The sequence below is a fragment of the Dasypus novemcinctus genome, chromosome 3 (assembly GCF_030445035.2).
Source record: "Dasypus novemcinctus isolate mDasNov1 chromosome 3, mDasNov1.1.hap2, whole genome shotgun sequence".
Taxonomy (NCBI): Eukaryota; Metazoa; Chordata; class Mammalia; order Cingulata; family Dasypodidae; genus Dasypus; species Dasypus novemcinctus.
This window is the reverse complement of record NC_080675.1, coordinates 935461-959236: the sequence shown is the minus strand read 5'-3', so window position 1 is coordinate 959236 and position 23776 is coordinate 935461. Positions and strand designations below refer to the sequence as shown.

The following is a 23776-nucleotide window of genomic DNA, read 5'->3' as shown; positions in this document are numbered from 1 at the left end:
GCCGCGCTCCCCCTCCGCCACCGCCTCCTTTCCCTTCGCCGCCGCCGCTCCCGGCGTGCCTGCCTCCTCCGGGCCTGTCCCCGGCCTCCGCTCCCTCCGGCGCCCGCCCCGGCGCCTGCGCCTGGCCCTCTCCACGCCTCCCTCCGCACCTCCGGGCCGCGGAGGGGCAAGTTCGGGGTGTTTATTATTATCCTTCCTGGCAACCACGGCCGGCCCAGCCCTGAACGCGCCGCAGGCTGTTGGGGAGCGTCTGCGGCTCCCAGGCCCCCCCTTTCCAGGACTGGCTGGGGAGGGCTGGCGAGGGGCTGGGGGCGGCTGGAGGAGCCTAGGAGGGCCGGGGTGGGGGTGGGGGGTGCGGGCGGCGCTGGCGGGGGGCGGCGGGGTGGCGGCGGGGGGGCGGGGGGTGGCGGGGTGGCCCCGGCTGGCCGGCAGCGGGGACCTCCGTGCGCCGCATCACCAGGCCCGGGCCTCCGCCTCCCTTGGCTCCCAGCGGGGCTGGAGCCTCCTCGGGCGGGGGTCCCAGGACCCTGCCCGCAGGGGCAGCGGGCACGGATGGGCTGGGTGCCCTCCCAGGGGAGCCTGCCTGCCCCTCCGCAGTGGTCCTGTGGAGGTGGGCGGTCCCCTGGGGACAGGCAGGGCGGGCGAGGGGTCTTCGCCGTGGCTGTCCATGCCTCCCCACCGCTCGCTGCGGTCAGGGTCTGCCAGAGAGACGTGGCCGCGGGACCTTGGCGGTTGGGCGGGGCCTAGCCGCAGCCTCTGCCTCTGGAGGGGGGGGCGCACTGCAGGGACCGGGCCTGGGGGTCCCTCCCACCCCTGGGCGGAGGCAGCATGGGGCGTGGCCTTGCAAGGGGGACATCTGTGGGCCCACATGGGCTTCCCGGTAGGCCCCTGCTTGGCAGCGCCACCCCCCCACCCCCCCCAACCTTTTTCCCCTCTACCCCCCCCACCTTCCCACCCCTCAAGCCATGGCGCATGGCACTGGGCCCCCCTCCTTTCCCCCCTCCCTAGCCCCCTGCCCCCAGCCCTCCAGGGTTTCTACACTGCGGCTGCCCCATGAGTCCTCCTGGCCATCGACTCTGATCCCCTGGCCAGGTGTGCCCCTGACTTTTGTGAAGTCCTCCCTCCACTTTGAGTAGACCCCCAGCTGTCCATGGGGCTCACGTCTGCCCAGGTGCCCCCTCCGCTGGGAGACCCCTCCCAGTGCTCTTGTCTGTGTCCCCGACAAGCCGGGCACCCGACAAGGACAGGACCCGGTGTCCCGGTCACAGCTGGTGCTAGGACACGTCTGCAGAATGTGCATGTGTGTCCGTGGAGCGCGCATGTCCGTGGGGTGTGTGCGTGTCTGTGGAGCGTGCGTGTCGCTGTGGAGCGTGTGTGTCCCTGTGGATCGTGCGTGTCCATGTAGTGCATGTGTCCATGGAGTATGCGCGTGTCCGTGGAGTGCGTGTGTCCGTGGAGCACGCATGTGCATGGAGCGCGCATGTCTGTGGAGTATGCGCATGTCTGTGGAGCGCGCATGTCTGTGGAGTATTGCATGTCCGTGGAGCGCGTGTGTCTGTGGAGTATGCGTGTGTCCGTGGAGTATGCGCATGCCTGTGGAGCGTGCGTGTCCATGGAGCGTGCGTGTCCGTGGAGCGTGCATATCTGTGGAGCGCATGTGTCCGTGGAGTGTGTGCGGGTGGCGTGCCCTGGTGGGCGAGGGCGAGCACTGCACGTCTGTTCGGTGCCCGCAGGCACCTGTGCTCGCGGCACACTTGTGCCTGGATGGGGCAGCAGAATGAGACCCTTGGCCACCCTGTGGCCTGCTCTCTCCTCCCCTGGTCTGCCTGCGGACGCATTCCAGCCCGGCCATTCCCAGGACATGCCCTGCGCCCCCTGCCCGCACCACGGCACCGCAGACCTTCCTTCTTGGAGCCTGGGGACAGCGGCACCAAAGCACTGGGGCTGCCTGGCTCTGTCCCCTCCTGGGGTCCGACTCGGCCTCAGTGGTCCCCAGGGGCCATCTGTCCTTCTCTTTGAGCTGGGTGTACCTACCCGTGGCTCCAAGCTCCCCTTTCTGGCTCTGCCCCCAGGTTCCCCCGCCCGGGCCCCCGTTGCCACCCCGTGCCGTTGGCCTGGGGCACGCCAGGCCGCCCATGAGCTGCTCGTGGTCAGCCTTGTGGACCTGCGTGGCTCCACCACTGGCACTGGAGGAGGGAAGGACCGAGTGGGGGCGCCCAGAGGAAGGGGCCCAGGTGACCTGGCCGGAGGCCGGGCTCTCCTCGGGGCGGGTGGGGAGGCAGGTCAACGCGGCGCACCCGCACTGAGCCCGGACGTGCCTTCTGCCCCCAGGGCGCGCCGGCCTCGCCCACGACAAGATGAGCGCCACCTCCTGGTTCCTGGTGAGCAGCAGCGGCACGCGTCACCGCCTCCCGCGCGAGCTCATCTTCGTGGGGCGTGATGAGTGCGAGCTCATGCTGCAGGTGAGGCCTGGGCTCCTCGGGGCGCGGCCCTGCGTGCGCAGGGGTGCGAGCAGGCGCTTAGCGTTCCAGCGTTTCCTCAAAGGCGTCGGGGACCCAGAGCAGGGGGCAGGGGGCCAAGCTGCCCCTCCCTGTGCGGACGGGAGCTGAGGCTCAGGCTGTGCCTTGCAGGAAGGTGGGTGCCTGCCTGGGGGCACCTCGGACGCGAGGGGTCCGGGAGCCCGGGGGCCGGCGCGGTCCGTCAGAGTTGCCTGGAGCAGGGCCGCGCCGCCTGGTGCTCGTAGGTGTCCCCGCGTTGGCGGTGCCCCCTGATGGCGCCCTGGGCCCTTGTCTGTGACGAGCTTGGCAGGGCCCACCCGGGAGCCAGGGCACGGGCGAGTGACCGCCTGGAATTTCTCTCTGGCCTGGTTTCAGGGACCAAGATGGGCCCCCGCGGGGTCCACCCGCTGGTGCTGGAAACACGGGTCGGGGGCACAGCCCTGCAGCCCCATCCTGGCGCAGGGTTCTCCCCGCCGCTCCCGGCCGGGCATGGGTGTGCCCGCAGGCTGCCATGAGGCTGCTTGAGGCGCCACGGGACAGGCCGTGCCAGGGCTCTGCCGCCAGTTCCCCGGGAGCACCGTGGCCTTGCGCAGGCCCGTGGCCCACCTGCGACCCTGTGCCAGGCCCCCACGAGGGTGGGCCGGCCTCGGGCCTGCGCGCTTGGGCAGCAGGTGTGTCCACCCTGTCCCAGGGCCAGCCTGAAGCCCCTCACTGCCACGGCTATGCAGTCCAGCAGGGCAGGTGGACAGTGCTGTGCGTGCTGTTTGTTTCACTTTTTTATAATGAAAAACCCCAAAATACAGAAAAAGATGACGGAAAGCGCCTGCTCATCTCCCAGACGTATGGTTTTTGCCCCCTGGCCTCACCCGTGCCTTCTTGCTGAAGCACTAACCCCAGGCTCGTGCCTCGGTACCCCCGGGCACTGCCCACCGCGACGACCTTTCCCACCCCGTGACAGCCGCCGCCGCCATGGCCGGCGTTCTCCCCGGAAGTCATTGGATTTGCGCGAATCTGGGTCTGACGGGGCCCCCGGCCTCGTGCTGTCGGGTCTCTCGAGCGTCCCGTCCCGTGGGGCGTTCTCTGCCTTTTCCTCTTCTCTCCACGCCTCTGCTGGGTGAAGAGACCGAGCCGGGGTCTTGAGTGGGTTGAGACCCTTTTCCTTAGAGTAGATATTGTAGGCTTCGGTGGGCCATATGGCCGCGGGCCCCAGGACAGCCCTGGACAGCGCGGAACCTGACGGGCGTGGCCGCGTGTTGATAAAACTATTTGCAACATGGAAATGCAGTTGGTGTAATTTTCACGTGTCACAGATGGGCTTTGATTTTTTCTAACCACTTAAAAACATGACGAGTGCGCTTAGCGGTCAGGTGACGCGCTGGATCTGGCTGCTCCTGGCTGGTGGCAGGACCGGTGGTCTGGATTTGGTGCCGGCTCTGGTGGTGGCTTTGGGGCCCCCCTGGTTCCCACCTGTTGGAGGAAGAGGGAAGGGTCCGCTGTTCCCGGCTGACACCCCAGGCCGGAGCCGCCGTGTGTCCGTGCTGCGTCCAGCCCTGAGGCGCCCGGCCTGGCGGAGCTGCTGGACGTGCCCTTCCACCCTGGGCGCTTCAGATGTTTCAGATGTTTCAGGCGTTTCAGAGGTCCCTTGGACGACTGGGCGGCACTGGGAGGGAGCCTGCAGCACCTGGAGCGCCCCCCCACCCAGGCCCCGCCCCTCACCTGGGCCCCGCCCTTCACCTGGGCCCCGCCCCACACCAGGCCCCGCCCCTGCAACAGACCCCTCCCCTGGTCTGGTCCTGCCCCCTGCCCGGGCAGGTTTCTGCTTGGTCCCTTTCCTGGCTTTGGGGGGTGGGGAGCAGGTGTGCAGGGTGGCTGTGGGGTCCCCTGCTGACCTGGCCAGTAGGAGGTGGGGCCCGGAGCACGTCCTCATCCGTCTCTCCAGCCCTTCACCCAGGCGCCCGCGTCTCTGCCCCACTCAGTCCTTCTTGCACAGTTGCCAGGCTGGGCAAGGCCGGCGAGTGCCGGGGGCTGCGCCACGGTCGCCTGTAGCCGCCCCCTCGCTCGGAGGCCCCTTCCTCTCGTCCCTCCGCCCCACCTCCCGCGGAGCCTCTTCTGCTTCTTCCCTTCACCCCTGCTAGGAAACGCGCCCTCCACGCCTCTCCTGTTCTCGCTTCCAGTCCATGAGCACGGGTCACCCCGGCCAGCTCCGCGTCCCCACTGTCCCACTCCAAATCGCACTGCCTGGCTCTGCATCCCCACCCCAGCCCACTCCGTGTCCCACCCCGGCCAGCTCCGCATCGCCACCACCTGGCTTCGTCCCCGCTGCCCCGCTCCACGTCCCACCGCCTTGCTCCAAATCCTCACCACTGGCTCCGCGTCCCCACCGCCCGGCCTCATCCCCACTGCCCGGCTCTGTGACCCCACCTAGCTCCATGTCCCCACTGCCCCGCTCTGCGTCCCCACTGTCCCATTCCAAATCCCACCGCCCCGCTCTGTGTCCCCACCCCGGCCAGCTCCGTGTCCCCACCGCCCGGCTCTGTGTCCCCACCGCCCGGCTCTGTGTCCCCACTGCCTGGCTACGTGTCCCCACCCAGTTCCATGTCCCCAGCCAGGTCCGTGTGCACACCCCAGCCAGCTCTGTGTCCCCACCGCCCAGCAATATGTCCCCACCGCTTGTGCCCTCCTGGCCCCCGCCCCACTGGCTCTGTGCCCCCAGCCGCTGTCTGTCGCTGCCACGGCCTCCAGCCCTTGGTGGCCTTCCCCTACCCCGCCCCCGTCCCTCGGGGCCTCTCCTGGAGCGGCCGCTGCAGTGCCCCTCGTTCTGTCACGCGCCCTCATTGGGCCCCTCCCCACCCATGCCAGGTCCTCTGCCTGCTCGCCCCTTCCTCTCCCTGCGGCCCATCCACCCGCGCCTCCTCACCTCTGCTCAGATGGTCCACCCAGATGGCTCGAGCCCACCCAGCCCCCGGGTCCCGGCCCCCGTTCATCTGCCACATGGCAGCTCCACGTGGGGCCCCGTTGGTGTGAACGACCGGCCATGCGGGGGCGAGCTGGAGACGCAGGGCCGGCCTGCCCTCTGCATGTCACTCCAGGTGATCCCTGAGCGCCGCCTCCAGCCTCGCCCGGGTGGATGGGATCATGCATGGCCGGCCAGGCCTCTGCTGTTCCCACCCCACCCCCCGGCTGACCACAGGGGGCCGGCCCAGGAGGCCATGAGCAGTCCCTGCCATGCTCCCCAGGTGCCCTGGGCCTCCCCTGCGGCGTGCGCCTCCGTTCCTGCCTCCATTCCCTCACGTGTTTCTCTGGCGCTGGTGCTGTGCCAGGGCTGGGTGACCCAAGAGACCCTCTGCCTCCGGGAGCGCCATCCTGGAGGGGCCCAGCCCACAACCGGGCAGCTGGGCGGGGGGCTCCGCGCAGAGACGGGAGGCGGCTTGGGGCCGGCCGGGCGCGTTGGGCCCTGACCCGGGGGTTGGGGAAGGGGTCTGGGCAGAGGGCACAGCAGGGGCCCTTGGAGAGGCCTCTGGCTAAGGAACAGAGGGGCCAGGCGGGGCTGAGTCGAAGGAGGGGAGCTGGGTGGGGGGCTGGGGTGCAGGAGGAGGGGCCCGCAGGGAGGCCTCCCCTGCCCCCCGGGCTGGACCTGCCTCTGCGCTGGAATCACCTGGCCCCAGGCTGCCCTGGTGGTTCACTGGGCATCGGCCCCTGCAGGGGCTGGGGTAGCAGGCAGGGCTCTTAGGGGGAGTGCCCCCAGGCCCAAGGAAGGGCCGGCCAGCAGGGCGGGCTTCTCAGAGGGGACAGAGGCCGAGGCCTGCCCGGGGCCTTCGGGACGCGCGAGAGTCAGGAGGAGGTGGCGTCTCCTCCGCCGGGACCCTCCAGGGTGGAGGCTGTGGCCGGACGCCCGGGGTGTCCAGCGCCGGGAGCCATCGCTGCGTGGGGAGCCGGGGACAGGGAGAGGCCTGGGGGATGGGGGCGGTGCTCTGGGATCGTGTGTCTGCCCCAGGAGCCCACCGGGTCGGCGGGCAGGGCCGAGCCACCCTGCGCCCACTGCAGGCGCCAAGGCCATTCGGCCCCGAGTCGGGCAGAGGCCCCGCCTGGGAGCCCTGCTCCCCTGGTCAGTACCCCCGCACCCCGTCCCCAGTCCTGGGGAACTGAGGTTCTGTGAGGGCGAGGGGTGCCCTGCCGCCCTCTGCACTGGCTCTCCATCCTGCTCTCCCTCCTTCCCCGCCACCTCCCCCAGTTGTGTGGTCTCTTTGTCTATTCGCTGTGTGTTCTTCTGTTTCTGCTTGTATTCTTGTCAGCGGCACTGGAAAACTGCACCTCTTTTTTTGTTGCGTCACCCTGTTGTGTCAGCTCTCTGTGTGGGCGGCGCCATTCCTGGGCAGGCTGCACTTTCCTTCGCGCTGGGCGGCTCTCCTTATGGGGTGCACTCCTTGTGCGTGGGGCTCCCCTACATGGGGGACACCCCTGCGTGGCAGGGCACTCCTTGCTCGCATCAGCACTGCGCATGGGCCAGCGCCACACGGGTCAAGGAGGCCCGGGGTTTGAACCGCGGACCTCCCATGTGGTAGGCGGACGCCCTATCCGTTGAGCCACGTCCGCTTCCCCTCTCCCACCACTTTCTTCCTCTCCTGGCTGTGGGTGATGCTGAAGCGCCCCGTTACGGCCCCAGCACTGTGGGGTCAAGTTGGGCCCTGTGGGTTCCCTGACTGCACGAGAGGGACCCACCACCCACCCACTTCTCAGGGTGGCTGCAGTGCGGAGGCGGCAGTAGCTCCTTCGCCCCAGCGCTGGGTGGGCGCCCCAGTGGAGTGGCCGTGGCTCAGGCCTGCTGCCCCGTGACCCCCGCCTGGCCACAGGCCCCCTTCCCAGGGCCCACCCTGGTGTCAGCCCAGCCCACCCTGTCAGTGCCAGGGTCCAGCACCCCTGGAAGGGCCAGGGTGGGGGGCCCGGCGGCCCCAGCTCTCACCCCACTGCTGGGTGTCAGGCCAGGCTGTGAGGTTCTGGCCTCTCTCACGGTCAGCGGAGCAGCATGTCCAGGGTCCCCCGACGTCCTCGTGAGACCAGGGCTGTGGGGGAGGCAGGGGACAGGCCTGGCAAGTGGAGGACGGCAGCGCGGCTGCAGGGCCGGGCATGAGCCTCCCCAGGGCCGTCCGAGGGGCCCGGCAGCCCGTCCACGCTGCAGGTGGGAAGGCTGAGTGGTGTGCTCAGAAACAGGACCGACCAGAGACACCTGTGAACAGTGAGCGCTCCTACGAGACCCTCTCGTGGCCGTGGGCACGTGCAGGTCCAGATTCCGCAGGCGGGCCGCGAGCCAGGGCGCTGCGGAGTCCCCGACGAGTCCCCAGGAGACGCTGCTGTCCCGGGCAGAGCTGGGGGTTCTCCTGATGTGGACTCACGTCCCTCGGAGGCTGCAGTGACGCGGCGTCCTCGCTGCTGACGGCCACCTCCCTGGTTGATGAAGACGCCACCAGCTGCCTGTGCGACCGCCCCCTGACGACGAACGTCCACGAGTGCCCCGTGTTACGCTGGCCCAGAGCTCGACCAGACCCGTGTGCACCTGACCTGGCCGAGCGGGCACCTGAGCCTGGCCCTGTCGGGGGCTTGTCGGCTGGTGGCCGTGGTGGGCCGGCCTTGCCCAGACCTTTGTCCACACACCCCTCACCCCCCACCCCACAACTTGCTCCAGGGTTCCAGGGAAGAAGGGGCCCTCCCCGGCCTTGGGGCCTCCTGCTGGGACTGTTTCAGGGGGTGTGGCTGGGAGGGGCGGGGGAGGGGCAGGCAGTGCATTGGGGGACAGGTGGGGGCTCAGGTGCGGGGAGGCAGCCCTGGAAGGTGCCGCGTCGCCCAGGACTCACGGGGCGTGCGAGGTCCGGCCCTCCCGGGGGGCGCACCTGCACAGTAAGGTGCAGCCTTCGTTGCTTTGCACCTGGAGCCCCACCCAGGCCGGCGTTAGGTGGGGCGCCCGGGCTGCCGGGATCCAGCCTCTCCTGGGCCAGACCCCAGGCCTGCAGCTCTGTGGGTGGGGGCGGGTCCTGCACAGACCCCCAGGGTGCCCCGCCTCCAGCAGCAGCCAAGGCCAGCCCACCCCTGGCCCCACAGCGCCGTCCGTGGCCCAGGCCTGCCCGAGGGAGCCGGGCAGCCGGCCTTGAAGGAAGGGTCCGGGTGACGCAGGAAGGGTGGGAGCGCCCTTGGATACGGGGCTCTGGTGTGTGCAGGGGCTCAGGATGGCGTGTGCAGGGGCGCAGGATGGCGTGTGCAGGGCGCAGGATGGCGTGTGCAGGGGTGCAGGATGCCACGTGCAGGGCGCAGGATGCCACGTGCAGGGGCGCAGGATGGCATGTGCAGGGGCGCGGGGTGCTGCGTGCAGGGGTGCAGGGTGCCGTATTCAGAGGTACGTGATGCCGGCTGCAGGGGTGCTTTGTGCAGGGTTTTGGGGCACCAGGTGCAGGGGTGTGTGATGCCAGGTGCAGGGGTGCAAGGTGCTGTGTGCAGGGGTGTGGGGTGCTGCGTGCAGGGTTGCGTGATGCCAGGTACAGGGGTGTGGGGCGCCATGTGCAGGGGTGCATGATGTCAGGTACAGGGGTGCAGGGCGCCGGGTGCAGGGGTGCGTGATGTCAGGTACAGGGGTGCAAGGTGCTGTGTGCAGGGTTATGGGGTGCTGCGTGCAGGGTTGCGTGATGCCGGGTACAGGGGTGCGGGGCGCCAGGTGCAAGGCGCCGGGTGCAGGGGTGCGTGATGTCAGGTACAGGGGTGCAGGGTGCCGTGTGCAGGGGTGCATGGGTCACCGGGTGCAGGGGTACGGGAGCACCACGTGCAGAGGTGCGGGTGTCGGGTACAGGGGTACGTGTATGATGGGTGCAGGGTGCTGCGCACAGAGGTGCGTGAAGCGGGTGCAGGGGTGCGGGGTGCCTTGTGCAGGGGAGCGTGGCGGGCGCCAGCCCAGAACCCGATGCATGTGTGTGGGCACGTGGCCGTCCCGCTGAGGAGTGGGTGCTCCAGAGGTGCTGGCTGGAGCGGGGCCTGTGGGGGGTGTCGCCTCCCTGTCCCTCCCTCTGGCCAGGCCTGTCCCCCGCCTGCCCTGGAGGGAGCAGCCTGCCCCAGAGGGGCCTGTCACCTGGGGGCTCCAGAATGAGGGTGAGGGGCTGCCTCCTGGCTGGACCTGCAGGGGGCTGTGCCCCGGGGCCCACCTGGCAGGGACGGCCATCTGACGCTGCCCGCATTGTCTCCCAGTCCCGCAGCGTGGACAAGCAGCACGCCGTCATCAACTATGACCGTGACAGGGACGAGCACTGGCTGAAGGACCTGGGCAGCCTCAACGGGGTGAGTGTGCACCCCACCGCCCCTTTGGACACCGCCCTGCCTCCTCTGTCCTGGCCCCGCCTCTTTGGACATGGCCCCGCCTCCTCTCCTGGCCCCGCCCCTTCAAACACGGCCCCGCCTCCTCTGTCCTGGTCCCGCCCCTTTGCCTCTTGGCCCGCCCCTTGCCGTGGGGCTTGCTGCTTAGCTGGGGGCGAGCCTCCTTGGGGTGCAGAGGCCTGGGCCCCCCTCTCCTCCAGGAGGACTCCCCCTGGGCAGGGCCACCAGCCTCCAAGGGGTGGGGCTCCTTCTCCAGGGGTGGACCCCTGGGGCAAGCAGGGGACACATGGGGGCCCCCACAGACTGGGAAAGGGGGAGCTGAGAGGGGAGGGCGTGCTGGGTACCCCGTTTTCAGGGGGGTGCTCTGGATCCTCCTTCCCTTCTGTGAGGTGTGTGGGTGGGGAGGGGTAGCAGGCAGGGGGCCCTGGCTGAGGAAGGGTGTCAGGGCTGGGGGCGGGCGTCTGTGGGGTCCCCCTCGCTTTGTTCTTCCCTCGGCCTGGGCGGCAGGAGCCCTGGGCTGGGGAGGGTCTCCAGAGACGGCGCGTCACCCCAGGAGCGGGCCTGCAGACAGGGGCCCTGCCGGGGCGCCCCACACATGAGGGCTCGCCACCAGCGTCTCCTGGAGGAACGGCCCTCCCGGGGCGAGCTCGTGGTTTTGTGCCTGGGGGACGACAGGGTCCCGAGCACTGGGTGAAACCTGGCGCGCGTCCGCGGCCCACTGCCCTGGGTTTTCCCTCGTGCCAGTGGCACCCGGGGCTCAGGACGGTGTGGGCGGCTGGGGGCAGGGCCCGGCAGGGACTGGGCACTGCAAGGCCACGCTCCCCTCCCGCCTGCACCCGCGTCGGCCCCGACACCCGCCCCACAGCCCACCGTCTCCTCCGCAGACGTTCGTGAACGACATGCGGGTCCCCGACCAGAAGTACGTGACGCTGAAGCTCAACGACGTCATCCGCTTCGGCTACGATATCCTTTCCCGCTGGCGCTCACTCCGCGGGGCTCCCCGGCCCCTTGGGCCAGAGCTGCCTCGCGGCCCAGGTGACCAAGTGCCCACGGCCTAAGGGGCCAGAGGATTAGAGATCAGGTGACCAGTTTGTCTAGAGGCCCAGGTGATCAGGTGTCCATGGGCCCAGGTGACCAGGTACCCAGAGACCCAGGTGCTCACAGGCACAGGTGACCAGGTACCAAGAGATCCAGGTGCCCAGAGACCCAGGCGACCAGGTGCCCACAGGCCTAAGGGACCAGAGGATTAGAGACCCAGGCGACCAGGTGCCCAGAGACCCAGGTGCCCACAGCCTCACGTCACCAGGTATCCATGGGCCCAGGTGACCAGAGGCCCAGGTGGCCAGGTGCCCAAAAGCCCAGGTGTGGGCCTGGCCATGGCTTGGGCTGACACCAGGCGCGAGTGGGCATGGCCGTGTGAGCCTGCTTGCAGTGCCCACGCAGAGGTGGCGGCAGTACAGTTCCCCGCCTCCCTGCCGTGTGCTCCTTGACGCGCGGCCACATGCCAACATGTACGTGCTGGAGCGCGTGCAGCACCGCGTTCCCGAGGAGGCCCTCAAGGTCAGTGCTGGAGGGCACCGAGGGGCAGCCGGAGGGCCCCCTGTCCCCGCCCGCCAGCCCCGGCCTCTGCCAGCCCGCCCCTCCGGGCTCCCGGCCTGGGGTGCCTCGGGCCGCCCTGCCCGGCTTGGGCTCCCTGAGTCACCACCTGCCCCGCCGGATGGCCCGGTCTGGCAGGCGCGGCAAGTGGTCACCTTCCCAGCCGGGAGGGCGGCTGGGGCCGCGGGGCCAGCACCCTCGTGGCTGTGTCAGGGGATCCTAGGAGGGGCAGCCTGGGGGGCTGCCCAGGGCTTCAGCTGCCCAGGGGCAGTGAGGAGCTCCCTGGCATGCAGGATGGAGCCCGAGGGGCCACTGCTGGGGCCCCCCAGGCGTGAGTGCTGGCGGGTGGGACCGAGGGGCGGGGACCCCGGGAGCGAAGTGCCTCCACGATGCCGCAGACGCCCCCACGACTCGGTGCGGGAGCCCAGCCAGGCTGCCGCGGGGCCGGGGGTGGGACCTGGAGGCGACAGGCGCAGCCTTTGGGGCCAGCTTCCCAGAAGGCCCCGGGGCTCCGCTCCCCAGCCCCCCGCGTAGCTGGACTCCCACTGGGGGTGAGGGGCCCGGGTGGGGGCGCCCCTGCCGCCCAGCGGCCGTCGTGGACGCAGCCGCAACCGTTTGCTAGTGAGCCACAAAGGGGCACCGCCTGCCGGGTCGGCCAGAGGGCAGTGGGGTCAGGGTCCTCGCTGCGGGGTCCTGCTCGGCCGCGCGGGCATCGCCTGCCTGGCAGTGCGGCCGCTGGCTCTCACGTGCTCACACGCACGCCCTCGGGCTCGTGTACTTGTGTGCTCACGTGTTCCCTAGGGCCGTGTGCTCGTGTGTTCACACACACCGGCTGCTGCTGGCCGGCCCGGCTCGGAAGCCGGCCTGGGGGCGTCTGGGGCTCGCACCTGCCCACGCTGGGTGCCCTGACGGGAACCCCGAGTGCCTCCTGCTCCGGGCTGCTCAGGCTGCGGGAGGCTGGGGTCCCCGAGGCTGGTCCCTCACCCCCCGCCCCGCCCCCAGCACGAGAAGTACACCAGCCAGCTGCAGGTGAGCGTCACGGGCCCGGCGCCCAGGGGCGAGCCGCTGCCAGACTCCACCCCGTACTGCGAGTCCTCAAGCCCCCGGCTCGAGAAGGGTGACCGGAGACCAGGAGCAGGTAGGACGGGGGACGGGGAGCAGGTAGGACGGGGGACGGGGAGCAGGTAGGATGGGGGACGGGGAGCAGGTAGGACGGGGGACGGAGAGCAGGTAGGACGGGGGACGGGGCCCAGGCTGGGAGGGGAAGGGGCCGGGAGGCAGCTGAGCACTGGGGCAAGCAGGGCAGCTTTCTACTTGGGGGTGGGGGTGCACCCCTGTCCAAGCCCCCACGTGGGGGTCTGAGCCCACCCCCACCTGTGCAGACATGGGGTCCCCTGCTCCCATACTGCCCAAGGTCCCTCTCCTGACACGAGCCCCTCCGTCTTTCCCCCACTCCCCACTCCCACCTGACCCCGTGCCTCTCCTTCAGCAGCCCCTCCCCCCAGCACAGCCCCCCCGCCTGGGCAGCTCCCCCACCTGCCCATGCCGCCCCACACAGCTGGGGCCAGGGCTTGCCGTCCACGTGTGCTCAGACCCACCTGGGCAGATCCCGCCCCTACAGAACGCCAGCCGCCTTGGCGCCTGGGCACCTGGGCAGACCCCGCCCTAGCTGCAGGTGTGCAGGTGGAACACAGAGGGCCTGTGGGGTGCATTTGGGGACGTCCCGTTCCCCTTGGCCCAGCGTGTACCGGGTGGCGCCCGGCGGGGGCCCCGCCTCCAGGTCTGTGCCCTGCCCGGTGGACCCCAGTGCCACCTCCCCTGGTGAGGCATGGTCTGGGGTGCTTTCCAGCCCCCCGTGCCACGCAGCAGTTGCCAGCCTTCTGGATGCTCAGGGGTGCGGGACCCCAATCTTATGTAGAAATCCTGACTTTTAAGTTTGGGCCCCGAGAGGGCCAAGCAGGACCCGTCTGTGGCAGCATTCAGCTGTTTCTGGGGCCTGCCCCCCGCATGTCCACAGGGACAATGGCCCCTGGGGGTTCACCCGCTGGGCCTCGCAGAGCAGTGGTCTTCCCAGGACGGTGGTGTGGGGACTGTGCTTCCCCAGGTCCCAGCTCGTGGGGGACAAAGCCCCCCCAAATGGCTGCTCGTGGGGCGGGGCAGGCACGGCGGGAAAAGGAACCTCACGGAGGCTCCTCGGCCCCCGCTGGGCCATCGAGGCTGGCTGGGGTCGAGCGTCCCCCGTGGCCGTGCCGGGCGCCCGGGCGGTCGAGCATCCCCCATGGCCACGCCGGGCAGCTCCCGGGCGGTCGAGCGTCCCCCGTGGCTGTGCCGGGCAGCTTCTGGGCAGTGGAGTGTCCCCCGTGGCCATGCCGGGCGCCTGGGCGGTCGAGCATCCCCCGTGGCCGCGCCAGGCAGCTCCCAGGTGGTCAAGTGTCCCCCGTGGCCGCGCCACGCGCCTGGGCGGTCGAGCATCCCCCATGGCCGTGCCGGGCAGCTCCCGGGCGGTCGAGTGTCCCCCGTGGCCGCGCCAGGCAGCTTCCGGGCAGTCGAGTGTCCCCTGTGGCCGCGCCGGGTGCCCGGGCGGTCGAGTGTCCCCCGTGGCCATGCCGGGCAGCTCCCGGGCCTGCCTCCTCTCCCGCACAGACACGGTGACCTACCGCACGCCCCTGTATGGGCAGCCCTCCTGGTGGGGTGAGGACGACGGCGGCAGCCCACCCGAGGACCCCCGCGACGGGGACCCCTTCCCAGGTAGGTCCCCCAGGGCAGCCTCCGCATGTCCCCGTGGGTGGGGCTGGCGGTCCCGCGGAGGCGGTGGCGCGAGGGTGCACGCTGAGGACGCCTCCCGCCCCAGAGCGGCCCAAGGAGCCAGCCCAGCAGGACGGGGAGCCAAGCGCGGCCCCGGCCACCGGCTCCCGGGCCGCCCCTGAGCCGCCCGGCTGCGCCTTCCGGCGGGAGCCCAGCTACTTCGAGATCCCCACGAAGGACAGCCCCCCGCAGGCCCGGCCCCCCGAGGCGCCCGCGCACGAGGCGCCCACCCGGGACCTGGAGCCCGGCGGCGGGGCGGCGCCCGTGGTGCAGAGCCACGCCTCCTTCACCATCGAGTTCGACGACTGCAGCCCCGGCAAGGTCAAGATCAAGGACCATGTCACCAAGTTCTCCATGCGCCAGCGGCGGCCCCCGGGCAGGGAGGCCGTGTCGGCTGAGGCCAAGGTGGCCAGCTGGCTGGTGCAGAGCGACCCCGGCCTCCTGCGCCAGGCCGGCCCGGGGGACGACCGGCACAGCACCAAGAGCGACCTGCCCGTCCACACGCGCACGCTGAAGGGTGAGTGCGGCCGCTACTCCCCTAGCTCAGCCCATCCGAGTTCTGCCGTCGTTCCCCAGGAGCCCTGTCCGTGTCTCCTGTCCCCATGGCTGTGCGTGAGCGTGTGCCAGGGGCCCCCTCGGGCAGGGGCAGGGGGCCTGAGGGCTGCGCTTTCCTCCTCCTCGGCCTGCTGAGTGGGGGTCTCCTGCCCCCAGGCCACAAGCACGAGGACGGCACTCAGAGCGACTCGGAGGACCCCCTGGCCAAGGCCGCGGCAGCGGGGGTCCCCACCGAGGCCGGCGGGGAGCAGGCGCGGCTGCAGCGGCAGATCAAGCGGGACCCCCAGGAGCTGCTGCACAACCGGCAGTCCTTCGTCATCGAGTTCTTCGACGAGGACGCGCCCCGCAAGAAGCGCTCCCAGTCCTTCACGCACGCGCCCCCCGGGGACCCCAAGGCCGACAAGCGCCGCAGCCCCGGGCCCCCTGACCGGGAGCGCACGGGCACCCCGCCCCCGGCCAGGCCGGTGGGGGGCGGCTCGGGGCCCCCGCGGGCCAGCTCGCTCAAGCGGGAGAAGACGGAGGAGCGGCTGAGCAGCCCCGCGCCGCCCGGCCGGGCCCCGCTGCGCCCCTTCGGCAGCGTGGGCCGCCGCTCCCGCCTGGCCCAGGACTTCGTGGCGCAGTGCCTGCGTGAGAGCTCGCCCGGCCCCCGGCCCGGCCCCGAGCGGGCGCCCCCGCCCGCCCCCCTGCTGCCCCGGGGGCCCGGCCCCGCGGCCTCCGCGACCCCGCCACCAGCCCCCGCCGACCCCCAGCTGGCCAAGGCGCGTAAGCAGGAGGAGGACGACAGCCTGAGCGACGCGGGGACCTACACCATCGAGACGGAGGCCCAGGACGCGGAGGTGGAGGAGGCGCGCAGGATGATCGACCAGGTGCGCGCCCAGGGCTGGGGGCCGCACGGGCGCCGCCGGGGCCCAGGCCCGGGCCGGAGGCCGCGCTCTGGCCATCTCGCCTTCCCACCCGCCGGGCCGAGCTGGACGGCTGGGCCGCATGGCCAGACCCTGGCCGAGCTGCCCCCGGGTGACTGGGGTTAGAGGCCGTCCTGACCTCTGACCTGGGGTGCCGGGTGTGACTCTTCTCTCGGCAGGTCTTTGGGGTGCTGGAGGCCCCCGAGCTGTGCAGGTTGCCCTCGGCCACCTTCCGCCCGGTCATCAGAGGCGACAGTGACGCGGGCGTGGCCCCACAGGTGGAGCACCAGGTGTGCTGGGGGGGCTCAGGCGGCTGTCTTGGGGGGCAGTGGGGGGCCCTGCCCCGTGGGCGGTCAGCCCTCATGGCTCGCAGGCGCTGGCTCTGCCAGGAGCCGGGCTTCCTGCGCGAAGGCGGGGTGGCATGCGCACGCCCCCAGGGCAGGCCGCCGGTGGGGCCCAGACCCCCGCAGGGCTGACCCCCGTGGTTCCCTTCCCGCAGGGCGGCCCAGTCCCCGGCTTCCCTGGAGCCTCCAAGTGGGTGTCCCGCTGGGCCAGCCTGGCCGACAGCTACTCGGACCCGGGGCCGGCAGGTACGGCCTCAGCGCTGCGGTGGGGGCGGTGACAGGCTCGGCGCGTCGTGTGCGCGAGCGAGCGTCACGGGCCCCTTGGCCAGCACGCCGCGCTGACGACCTCCCCCCCCCCCCGCCCGCAGAGGACAGCCGCAGAACCGCAGAGCCCGAGGCGGCCCCGCCTTCACGCACCCGGCGCCTCCTCCCGCAGCTGCCCAGCGACAGGGTGGACAGCCCTGTGGGCCCCGAGGATGCCCGGCGGAGCGGGCCTGGGCGGCCGGAGCCGGGCAGCGAGCAGGCTGGCCGCCACCCCCGGCCAGGAGGATCTGGAGCCTGACAGCCTCAGCGACGCCAGCGGGTCAGACGGCGGGCGGGACCCCGAGCCGGGCCGGGCGCGGCTGGAGCGGCGCGGGAGCCCCGACGCGGGCCTGGCGTGGCCGGGGGCCCAGCGCGCCCCCCAGGCCGTCACGGAGCCGGCCCCTGCCTCCTTCTTCATCGGGAGCCGGGACGGCGAGGCCGGCCGCCCCAGGAAAGCGCTGGCAGCTCCGGGCGAGGCCGAGGGCTCTGGCCGGGCACCGCTGTCCTGGGCAGCCCAGCCCAGCGCCCCGGCAGAGGACGGCGTCTACGTCAGCCCCCACGGGCGGATGGTCATCCAGCTGCAGACCAGCCGGCCCCCGGCCCCCGGCGGCCCCAGCCTTGTGCCGCCCAGGGAGGCCCCAGCCTGCGTCCGGCAGAAAAGCTTCACCAGGGAGCCGGCCGGCGGCCCGGCCCCCCCCGGCCAGCTGCCCCACGTCTGCAGCCACCCCCTCCTGCAGGACCTGGCTGCCACCCGCGCCCCACACATGGACGCCCACGTGCAGGACACACAGCTGATCCTGAAGGAGACCGAGACGGCGCTGGCGGCCCTGGAGGCCCGCCTCCTGTCCACGGCCGTGGGGGCGCAGGGGCCGCGCACGCCACCCGAGGACTCGCTGTCCGGGGACTCGGACGTGGACTCGGCCAGCACCGTCAGCATGCTCAGCGGCCAGAACGGGCCCAGCCCCACGGCCCCCCCGCCCCCGGGGCCTCGGAAGGACAAGCGGCCGTCCCCGCCGAGGCCGCAGGAGCCGGAGGGTCCCGGCCTGAGCAGCGCCCGGGGGCTGCCCTCCGAGAAGCAGCGCCACCTGCCGGCCGCCGGGGAGCCCGGCCGCAGAGAGCCGGCGGCAGTGCGCGGGGCCGGGCGGCGGGGCCCCGGGTCCCAGGCGTCCCCGGACTGGGCCGACGAGTGCCGCGGCTCTGACCTTGCCCACCCGCCCGGCGCTGACACGGTCGCCTCAGACCATGAGGTGCCCGCAGCCGGCCGGCCGGGCCCGCGCCGGAAACCAGCCGCCCCGCCACCGTCCCCCGCCGCCCGGGAAGAGCCGGGCCGCGGCTCGGCCAGCGCCCAGAAGGTACAGCAGGCACTGACCCGCTCCAACAGCCTGTCCACCCCTCGGCCCACGCGGGCCTCCCGGCTGAGGCGGGCCCGGCTGGGGGACACCTCGGACACTGAGGCCTTGGACGGAGAGCGCGTGGCCGCGGCCAACCCCGAGCCGTCGGGCCGGCCAGCCGCCGACCCGGCTAAGAAGCTGTCGCGCCTGGACATCCTGGCCATGCCCCGGAAGCGCGCCGGGTCCTTCACGGGGTCCAGCGAGGCCGAGGCCGCCCCGCCCCGCGCAGGCTTCTCCGGCCGCAGCGTCGAGCTGGGCTGTGCCGGCCGCAAGCCCACCGTGGCCGAGGCTCGAGCTGCAGCCAGGAGGACCGCCACCACTGCCGCGACCTCCCGCCAGCCTTTCAGCCGGGCCCGCTCGGGCAGCGCCAGATACCCGTCTTCCAGTGAGCAGGGGCGGGGGCGGTGGGGAAGGGCGCAGTGGAGAACTGACCTGAGCCCACGGCCCTGTGGCCAGGGAGGGCGGGCACCCCTCCCCCATGGACAGCAGCCCCCTCCATGCCCTGCTGTCCTCGGCCTGTGGCAAAGGGAGATGGGCTGCCATGGACTGGCTCCCCTTGGGCGCCGGCCGGCCCCACGTGGTCTGGGGGCTTCTTGGGCGCTCGGTCCAGCGTCCTCGCCGTGGCCTGCCTGAGGGCCACTGGGTCCTGTGGGTGCGGGTGGGGGTGGGGTGCTGACGGAGGGGCTCACGGGGGTGGGCCGGAGCCGGGAGGACGCCCAGAGCCAGCCCCTGCCCGGCGGGTCGCAGCCGACCCCCTCCCTGCCCACTGGCTGCGCTGCCCCTAGCACGTGGCCCCCTCGGTCCCTCCTCACTCAGCGCGGGAGGAGGCAGCCACTTTGGGGCTCGGTGGCGGGTGGCAGGGGGGAGCCCTAGACTGCGCCTGGGGGCTCCCAGGGGCTCCGGGGAGGGGTTGGGCTGGCTGACCAGGCCCGCTGCTCGGGCTGGGCCGTGGGGGCTTCAGGTGGCGGGGCTGTGCCGTGGGTGGTCTCGGGGGCCCCTGATGACCAGATGGGGGGGTGCCGCGGGCTGAGGGCCTTGCAGTCTGCAGAGCTCGCGGCTGTTGGCGCGTCAGTTGGGCCTTAGGGGTGCGTGGGCGCTGGCAGTGACCAGGCCCTGCCCTGCAGCCAGCGCTCCGGGGGAAGCCGGAGCTGACCGCTGCCCTGCCCTGGCTCCTGAAACCTGTGTGCACGCAGCTCGCCGCCGGCAGCAAGGCTCGGATTACACGTCCACTTCCGAGGAGGAGTACGGCTCCCACCACGGCTCCCCCAAGCACGCCCGCCCCCAGGCCCCCTCGGCCACGCAGAGCCCACGGGCCGGCAGCTGCGGCCGTCCCCGGGCCCGGGACACTGACGACGAGGAGGACGAGCCCGGCCCCTACGGCCTCCTCGTGCAGACGGCCGAGATCGCTGAGATCGCCAGGTGAGCGCCGGGCGCGGGTGGCCGTCCCCTGGGGGGCAGCGCCGGGAGCTCCAGACGGGGGGCCCTGCTCCAGGCCCAGAGCAGGAGCTCGGGAGGCGCCCGTGGAAGGAGCAAGGGGACGAGAGAGGGCACAAGTCGCCAGGGCCGGGTGGGCTCCGCCAGACCTCTCGCGCATTTGCCAGGGGAGGGGAGCCGGGGGGGCGGTGACTCGGGGGCCTTCGCTGCTCCGTGGTCGGGTGGTCAGGACTGGCCAGCGCCCCTCTCAGGGTCACAGCCGCCTTCCAGGGGGGGCGGGGCCTGCTTGCCGAGCGGTCCGAGGGGGTGCTACAACCACTGTCCAACTCTGACCAGAGGCGGGGTGCCACCACCTCACCCCAGCCTCCTCCCTGGCCTCGGTTTCCCTGCCTGCCTAGCAGGGCTTGCGTGGCCCCGTTCGCTGGGGGAGTAAGGTCTCCAAGCTCCGCGCTGGAGCCCCTGGGTGGGTGGACATGGGCTTTACTGAGGGGTCTGTCCACCCTTCCCCAACCCCATCTCCCAGCCCAGCTCTTTACCCTTGACCCTCGGGGGCAGGTGTGTCTCAGTGGGGCCACGGCCAGTCCTGGCACGGCCAGCCGAGCATGGTCTGGAGCCAGGTGAGAGGATCACGCTCTCCAGGCCCCGGCCCCTCGCCCGGCGGCTGCCCCCTGGAAGTGGTCAGGCCTGCTGACCAGCAGGGACTCCTGGGAGAGGACAGGGTGGGGACCCAGTCCAGGGAGGACGCAGCCATATCTGCCCCCTGCCGGCCGCAGGCTGAGCCAGACACTGGTGAAAGACGTGGCCATCCTGGCCAGGGAGATCCACGACGTGGCGGGGGACGCCGACCCCCTGGGCTCCCCAGGGCCCACCCGCAGCCCCTCCCTCAACAGCGTGCCCAGCACCCCCGCGTCCACCATCTCCGCCCGCGAGGAGGTGAGCCTGGCCCTCAGGCTGCCCCCTGGGGAACTCCCTGGCTGGTGTCCCCTGCCCAGCCAGGCCAAAGCCCCACGCCCGTGGGGTTCTGGCAGGGGCAGCACACATCTGTCCTCTCCGGCCCTCGCAGAGGCGGGCCTGGCTGTCAGCCTGACCACCGTTAGTTGGGTGACCCACCAGGGGCCCCTGTACCGCGACTGTCAGCCAGTACCCCGACTGTGCTTTCCCCTGCAGCTGGAGTGGGTCCTTCTGGGTCCCCCAAAAGCAGCCTCTGCCCCCCGGGGCTGGGGGGCTGGGGACAGGCCTCAGCCTGTGTGGGCCGGGGGAGGCTTTGCAGGGCCCTGGGCTGCCCCGGGTGCGCCGACGCCCCCCTGCTGCCCCCGCAGCTCGTGCAGCGCATCCCCGAGGCCAGCCTCAACTTCCAGAAGGTGCCCCCGGGCTCCCCGAGCTCCCCCGACTTGGACCAGAACATGAACGCCCGCCGCGAGGAGCCCCTGTCCAACAAGACCAGGCCACGGAACCGCGAGGAGGCACGCACCCTGGGGCGGGGTGGGGCCGGGGCGAGTGGGGCGGGGCCAGAGGCAGGGTGAGTGGGGCGGGGCCAGCTGAGTGGGGCGGGGCCAGAGGCGGGGAGGGGGCGGGGCGGGGCGGGGCCTGCTGACGCCCCTGTCCTCCAGGTGATCTTCGACAACCTGATGCTCAGCTCCGTGTCCCAGCTGTCCCACGCCATCCGCGAGAACACGGAGCACCTGGCCCAGAAGATGAAGTAAGGGGCCCCGCCCCATCAGCCTGGCGCCGGGAGCCCGGTGGGGAGGGGACGGGGCTCAGCCAGGGCTGACGTCCATGTGGGGGGACACCCTCCAGACTCGTGGTCCCCCGCCCAGAGCTGCCCTATCCCCACCTGCACCCCCCGCCTCGCCCGCCCCCATCCAGCTGCCCCTGGCTCAGCCCCTCCCTGCGGCGGGCCCAGAGACCCCCACCTGGCCAGCCCGGCTCTGGGCCTCAGTTTCCCCTTTGGGTCCAGGAGAGAATTGTGTGGACCCTCTTTTTTACGGGGGGAGAGGGCGATGGCCGTGGAGGGGGCCGTGCTGGGTTCCGTCATCACCTCCTTCCTCCTTGCGCCGCAGGATTCTCTTTCAGAACACAGGGCGCGCGTGGGAGGAGCTGGAGGCGAGGCTCAACGCGGAGAACGAGGTGCCCATCCTGAAGACGCCCAACAAGGTGGGCGCCCAGGCCCCACCCGGGACACACGGGAGGCCCCCTCCCCGCCTGAACTCCCGGGACAGGCGGCCTAACCCTAACCCTGCACGCGGCCCTGCCCTCCCCGGACCCCCCCTGGCTCCACCCAGCTGTAAGGTTTAGAGGGGCCCGTGCCTGGGGTCCCCGGGGAAGTGGCCGAACGCGCCCCGCGCCCACCCCATGTGCGCCCTGCCTGTCCCGGGTTCCAGGAAATCAGCTCCATCCTGAAGGAACTGCGGCGCGTGCAGAAGCAGCTGGAAGGTGGGTGTGGCCGGCGTGGGGGCCCCCGGGGGCGGGGCTTCCGGCCTGGGCGCGAGGGGCGGAGCGGGCAGACTTCGGGGCCCACCCCAGGCGGCTGTGGGGCCCTGGGCGGACGCGGGGCCGGGCCGTGCGCGCAGCTCCCACCCGTCCCCTGCCCTCGCAGTCATCAACGCCATCGTGGACCCCAGCGGGAGCCTGGACCTGCTCGCGGGCACCAGGAGCCCTGCGGGCGCCCCCCAGCCGGCGCCCGGGAAGAGCCGGTCGGGGGCGCAGAGCCCGTCGGCGGAGACGCTGCTGCCCGCCCTGAGGGGCTGCCCGCCGCGCGCCCCCTGCGGCTCCCCCAGCCTCCCAGACCCCGGCTTCCTGCCCAGCGCTGAGAGGTTCCTCATCTAGCCGCGCGCGCTCGCGCCCGCGCCGGCCCCGCGCCTCCTGCGCCCCGGCCCGCGGCCCCACGGCCCCACCCAGCTCCCCACGTGTGCCATAGCCCCGGCGGCCGGCGCCCCCACGCCCGCCCCGCTGCCGGCCGCACCCCGCAGGATGGTCCCGGCCGCCGCCCCACGGCCCAGGGCGAGCCCCCGCGGGCACGCGCCGCGCCCCGCCTCCCTCACCGCCCTTTCCGTCTTCAGCTGTAAGGGAAGGGGTCGTTTGTGCCCCGCCGCGCCCCCCTCCCGGCAGGCCCGCCCACGCGCGGGCTCGAGGAGGCCGCCGGGCAGCGTCGGTTCCGAGGCCCTGCCCTCGCGCGCCGAGCCGGGCCGGGCCGCGGGGTCGTTCAGTGCCAAAGGCGAGCCGGGGAGGGGCTGGTGCCTTTCCCGGGACCGCCAGGGGCGGGGTGGGGCCGGCAGGGCGCCGCGCAGCTGCTGTCCCCGGAGCCTGGCAGCTCTCCGCCGGGCCCGGCGAGGGGCGTCCGAGTCCAGCAGTCCTGGCAGGACCCCCGCCCTGCTTTGAGTCTTGGTGCCAACACAACTGCCAAACCCACCGAGCTTGTGGGCTGAGGGGCCTTGGGCCGGCTAAGCCAAGGGGCCCAGAGCGGCTGTGCACGAGGTGTGCGCGCGGGCGCACTCGCACTCTCACACTTGTGCACACACGTACACACCCACATCTGTGCACACACCTGCATCTCAAACCTTGCGCGCACGCCACACAGGTGCGCATACATCCACGTGCACGCTTATACACACTCGCCGTGCGTGCACGAGCCCTTACCCGGGCACGCTGCTGCACCCCAGGCCTCCGAGGGCGGCGCGGGGCCTTTGCACGCGGGCCTGCCGCGGGGGGCGGGGGGCGGGCCCCGCTTCGGGAAGCTCTGGGCTCGGCGCCCCCAGCTCCCGCCTGGGGTGCCGCTGGGGCAGGGGCGGGCCGGAGCGGCGCCTTTCTCAGGATCCCTTCAGCCGGGGACACGCAGGTGGACGAGCTTCCGGGGCCCCAAGCCAAAGAGCCCGGGGGCGGCGGGGGAGGGGCGGCGCGGGCGGGTCCGCCGGGGAGGGGGCGTGCGGCTGGGACCCGGGCTCCTGTTTACATTCGGCCGCGTGGAGCCCCGGCCGCCTGGCGCTTCCACGCGTGCGGGGGGGAGCGGCCCGTGGCCTGCGGTGCGGACCCCTGCATGCCCCGCGCGTCGCCCCCGCCGCGGACCCCGGGCGCAGCCGGCGCCGTTTCCCTGCATCCGAGACTTCCTTTTCCATCCGCTCCCCCCCCCGACTGCCCCCCCTTTTAAATCCACGAGGTCGCGTCCTCCGCCGTTGAGTTCTCGGTGCCCCCCGCCCCCGCGGGTCGTGACCGATTCGTCTGGCTTCTCCGAGGTGTCGCCGTGTCTGTCTCAGGTGGTCGTGTGGATGTGTCAGAAAATGCTTATTTTATATGATTTGTCATGGAGTTTGTTCTAATAAATCATTCTTCTATCACATGGCAGCACGGCGGCGCCCGCCGTGGCCTCGTTTCTCCCTCCGTGGCGCGTGGGCCGGGTCCCCGGGTGCCGGGAGGACACGCCTGGGACAGCCGGCCTGACCGGAGCCGGTGGGAGGCCGCAGTGCCGAGGGCTGGCCGCGAGGTGGAGCCCGGGAGGCGGCGCTGGGGACAGGGGACCCCCGGGGGTGCGCGTGGCTGCAGCCGAGCCCTGCTCCGCTCCCGTGGTGCTCTGGCTTCACGGGGTCTGTGGCCTGACCACGCCC

General features: G+C 72.2%; 1 protein-coding gene across 1 annotated transcript; it reads left to right on the top strand.

The window, feature by feature from the left end:
• Positions 1 to 984: 984 nt before the first annotated feature.
• CEP170B (centrosomal protein 170B) lies at positions 985 to 23509 on the top strand. The gene is given in 20 exon segments (XM_058290905.2): positions 985 to 2234; positions 2332 to 2462; positions 9723 to 9812; positions 10733 to 10813; positions 11352 to 11408; positions 12447 to 12582; positions 14088 to 14192; positions 14296 to 14766; positions 14961 to 15670; positions 15886 to 15996; positions 16206 to 16296; positions 16419 to 16582; positions 16584 to 18129; positions 18938 to 19163; positions 19952 to 20111; positions 20498 to 20641; positions 20789 to 20877; positions 21239 to 21332; positions 21560 to 21611; positions 21775 to 23509. Coding segments are annotated over 20 exon segments (5514 nt in total). The 5' UTR covers positions 985 to 1408; the 3' UTR covers positions 22005 to 23509.
• The last annotated feature ends 267 nt before the right edge of the window (positions 23510 to 23776 follow it).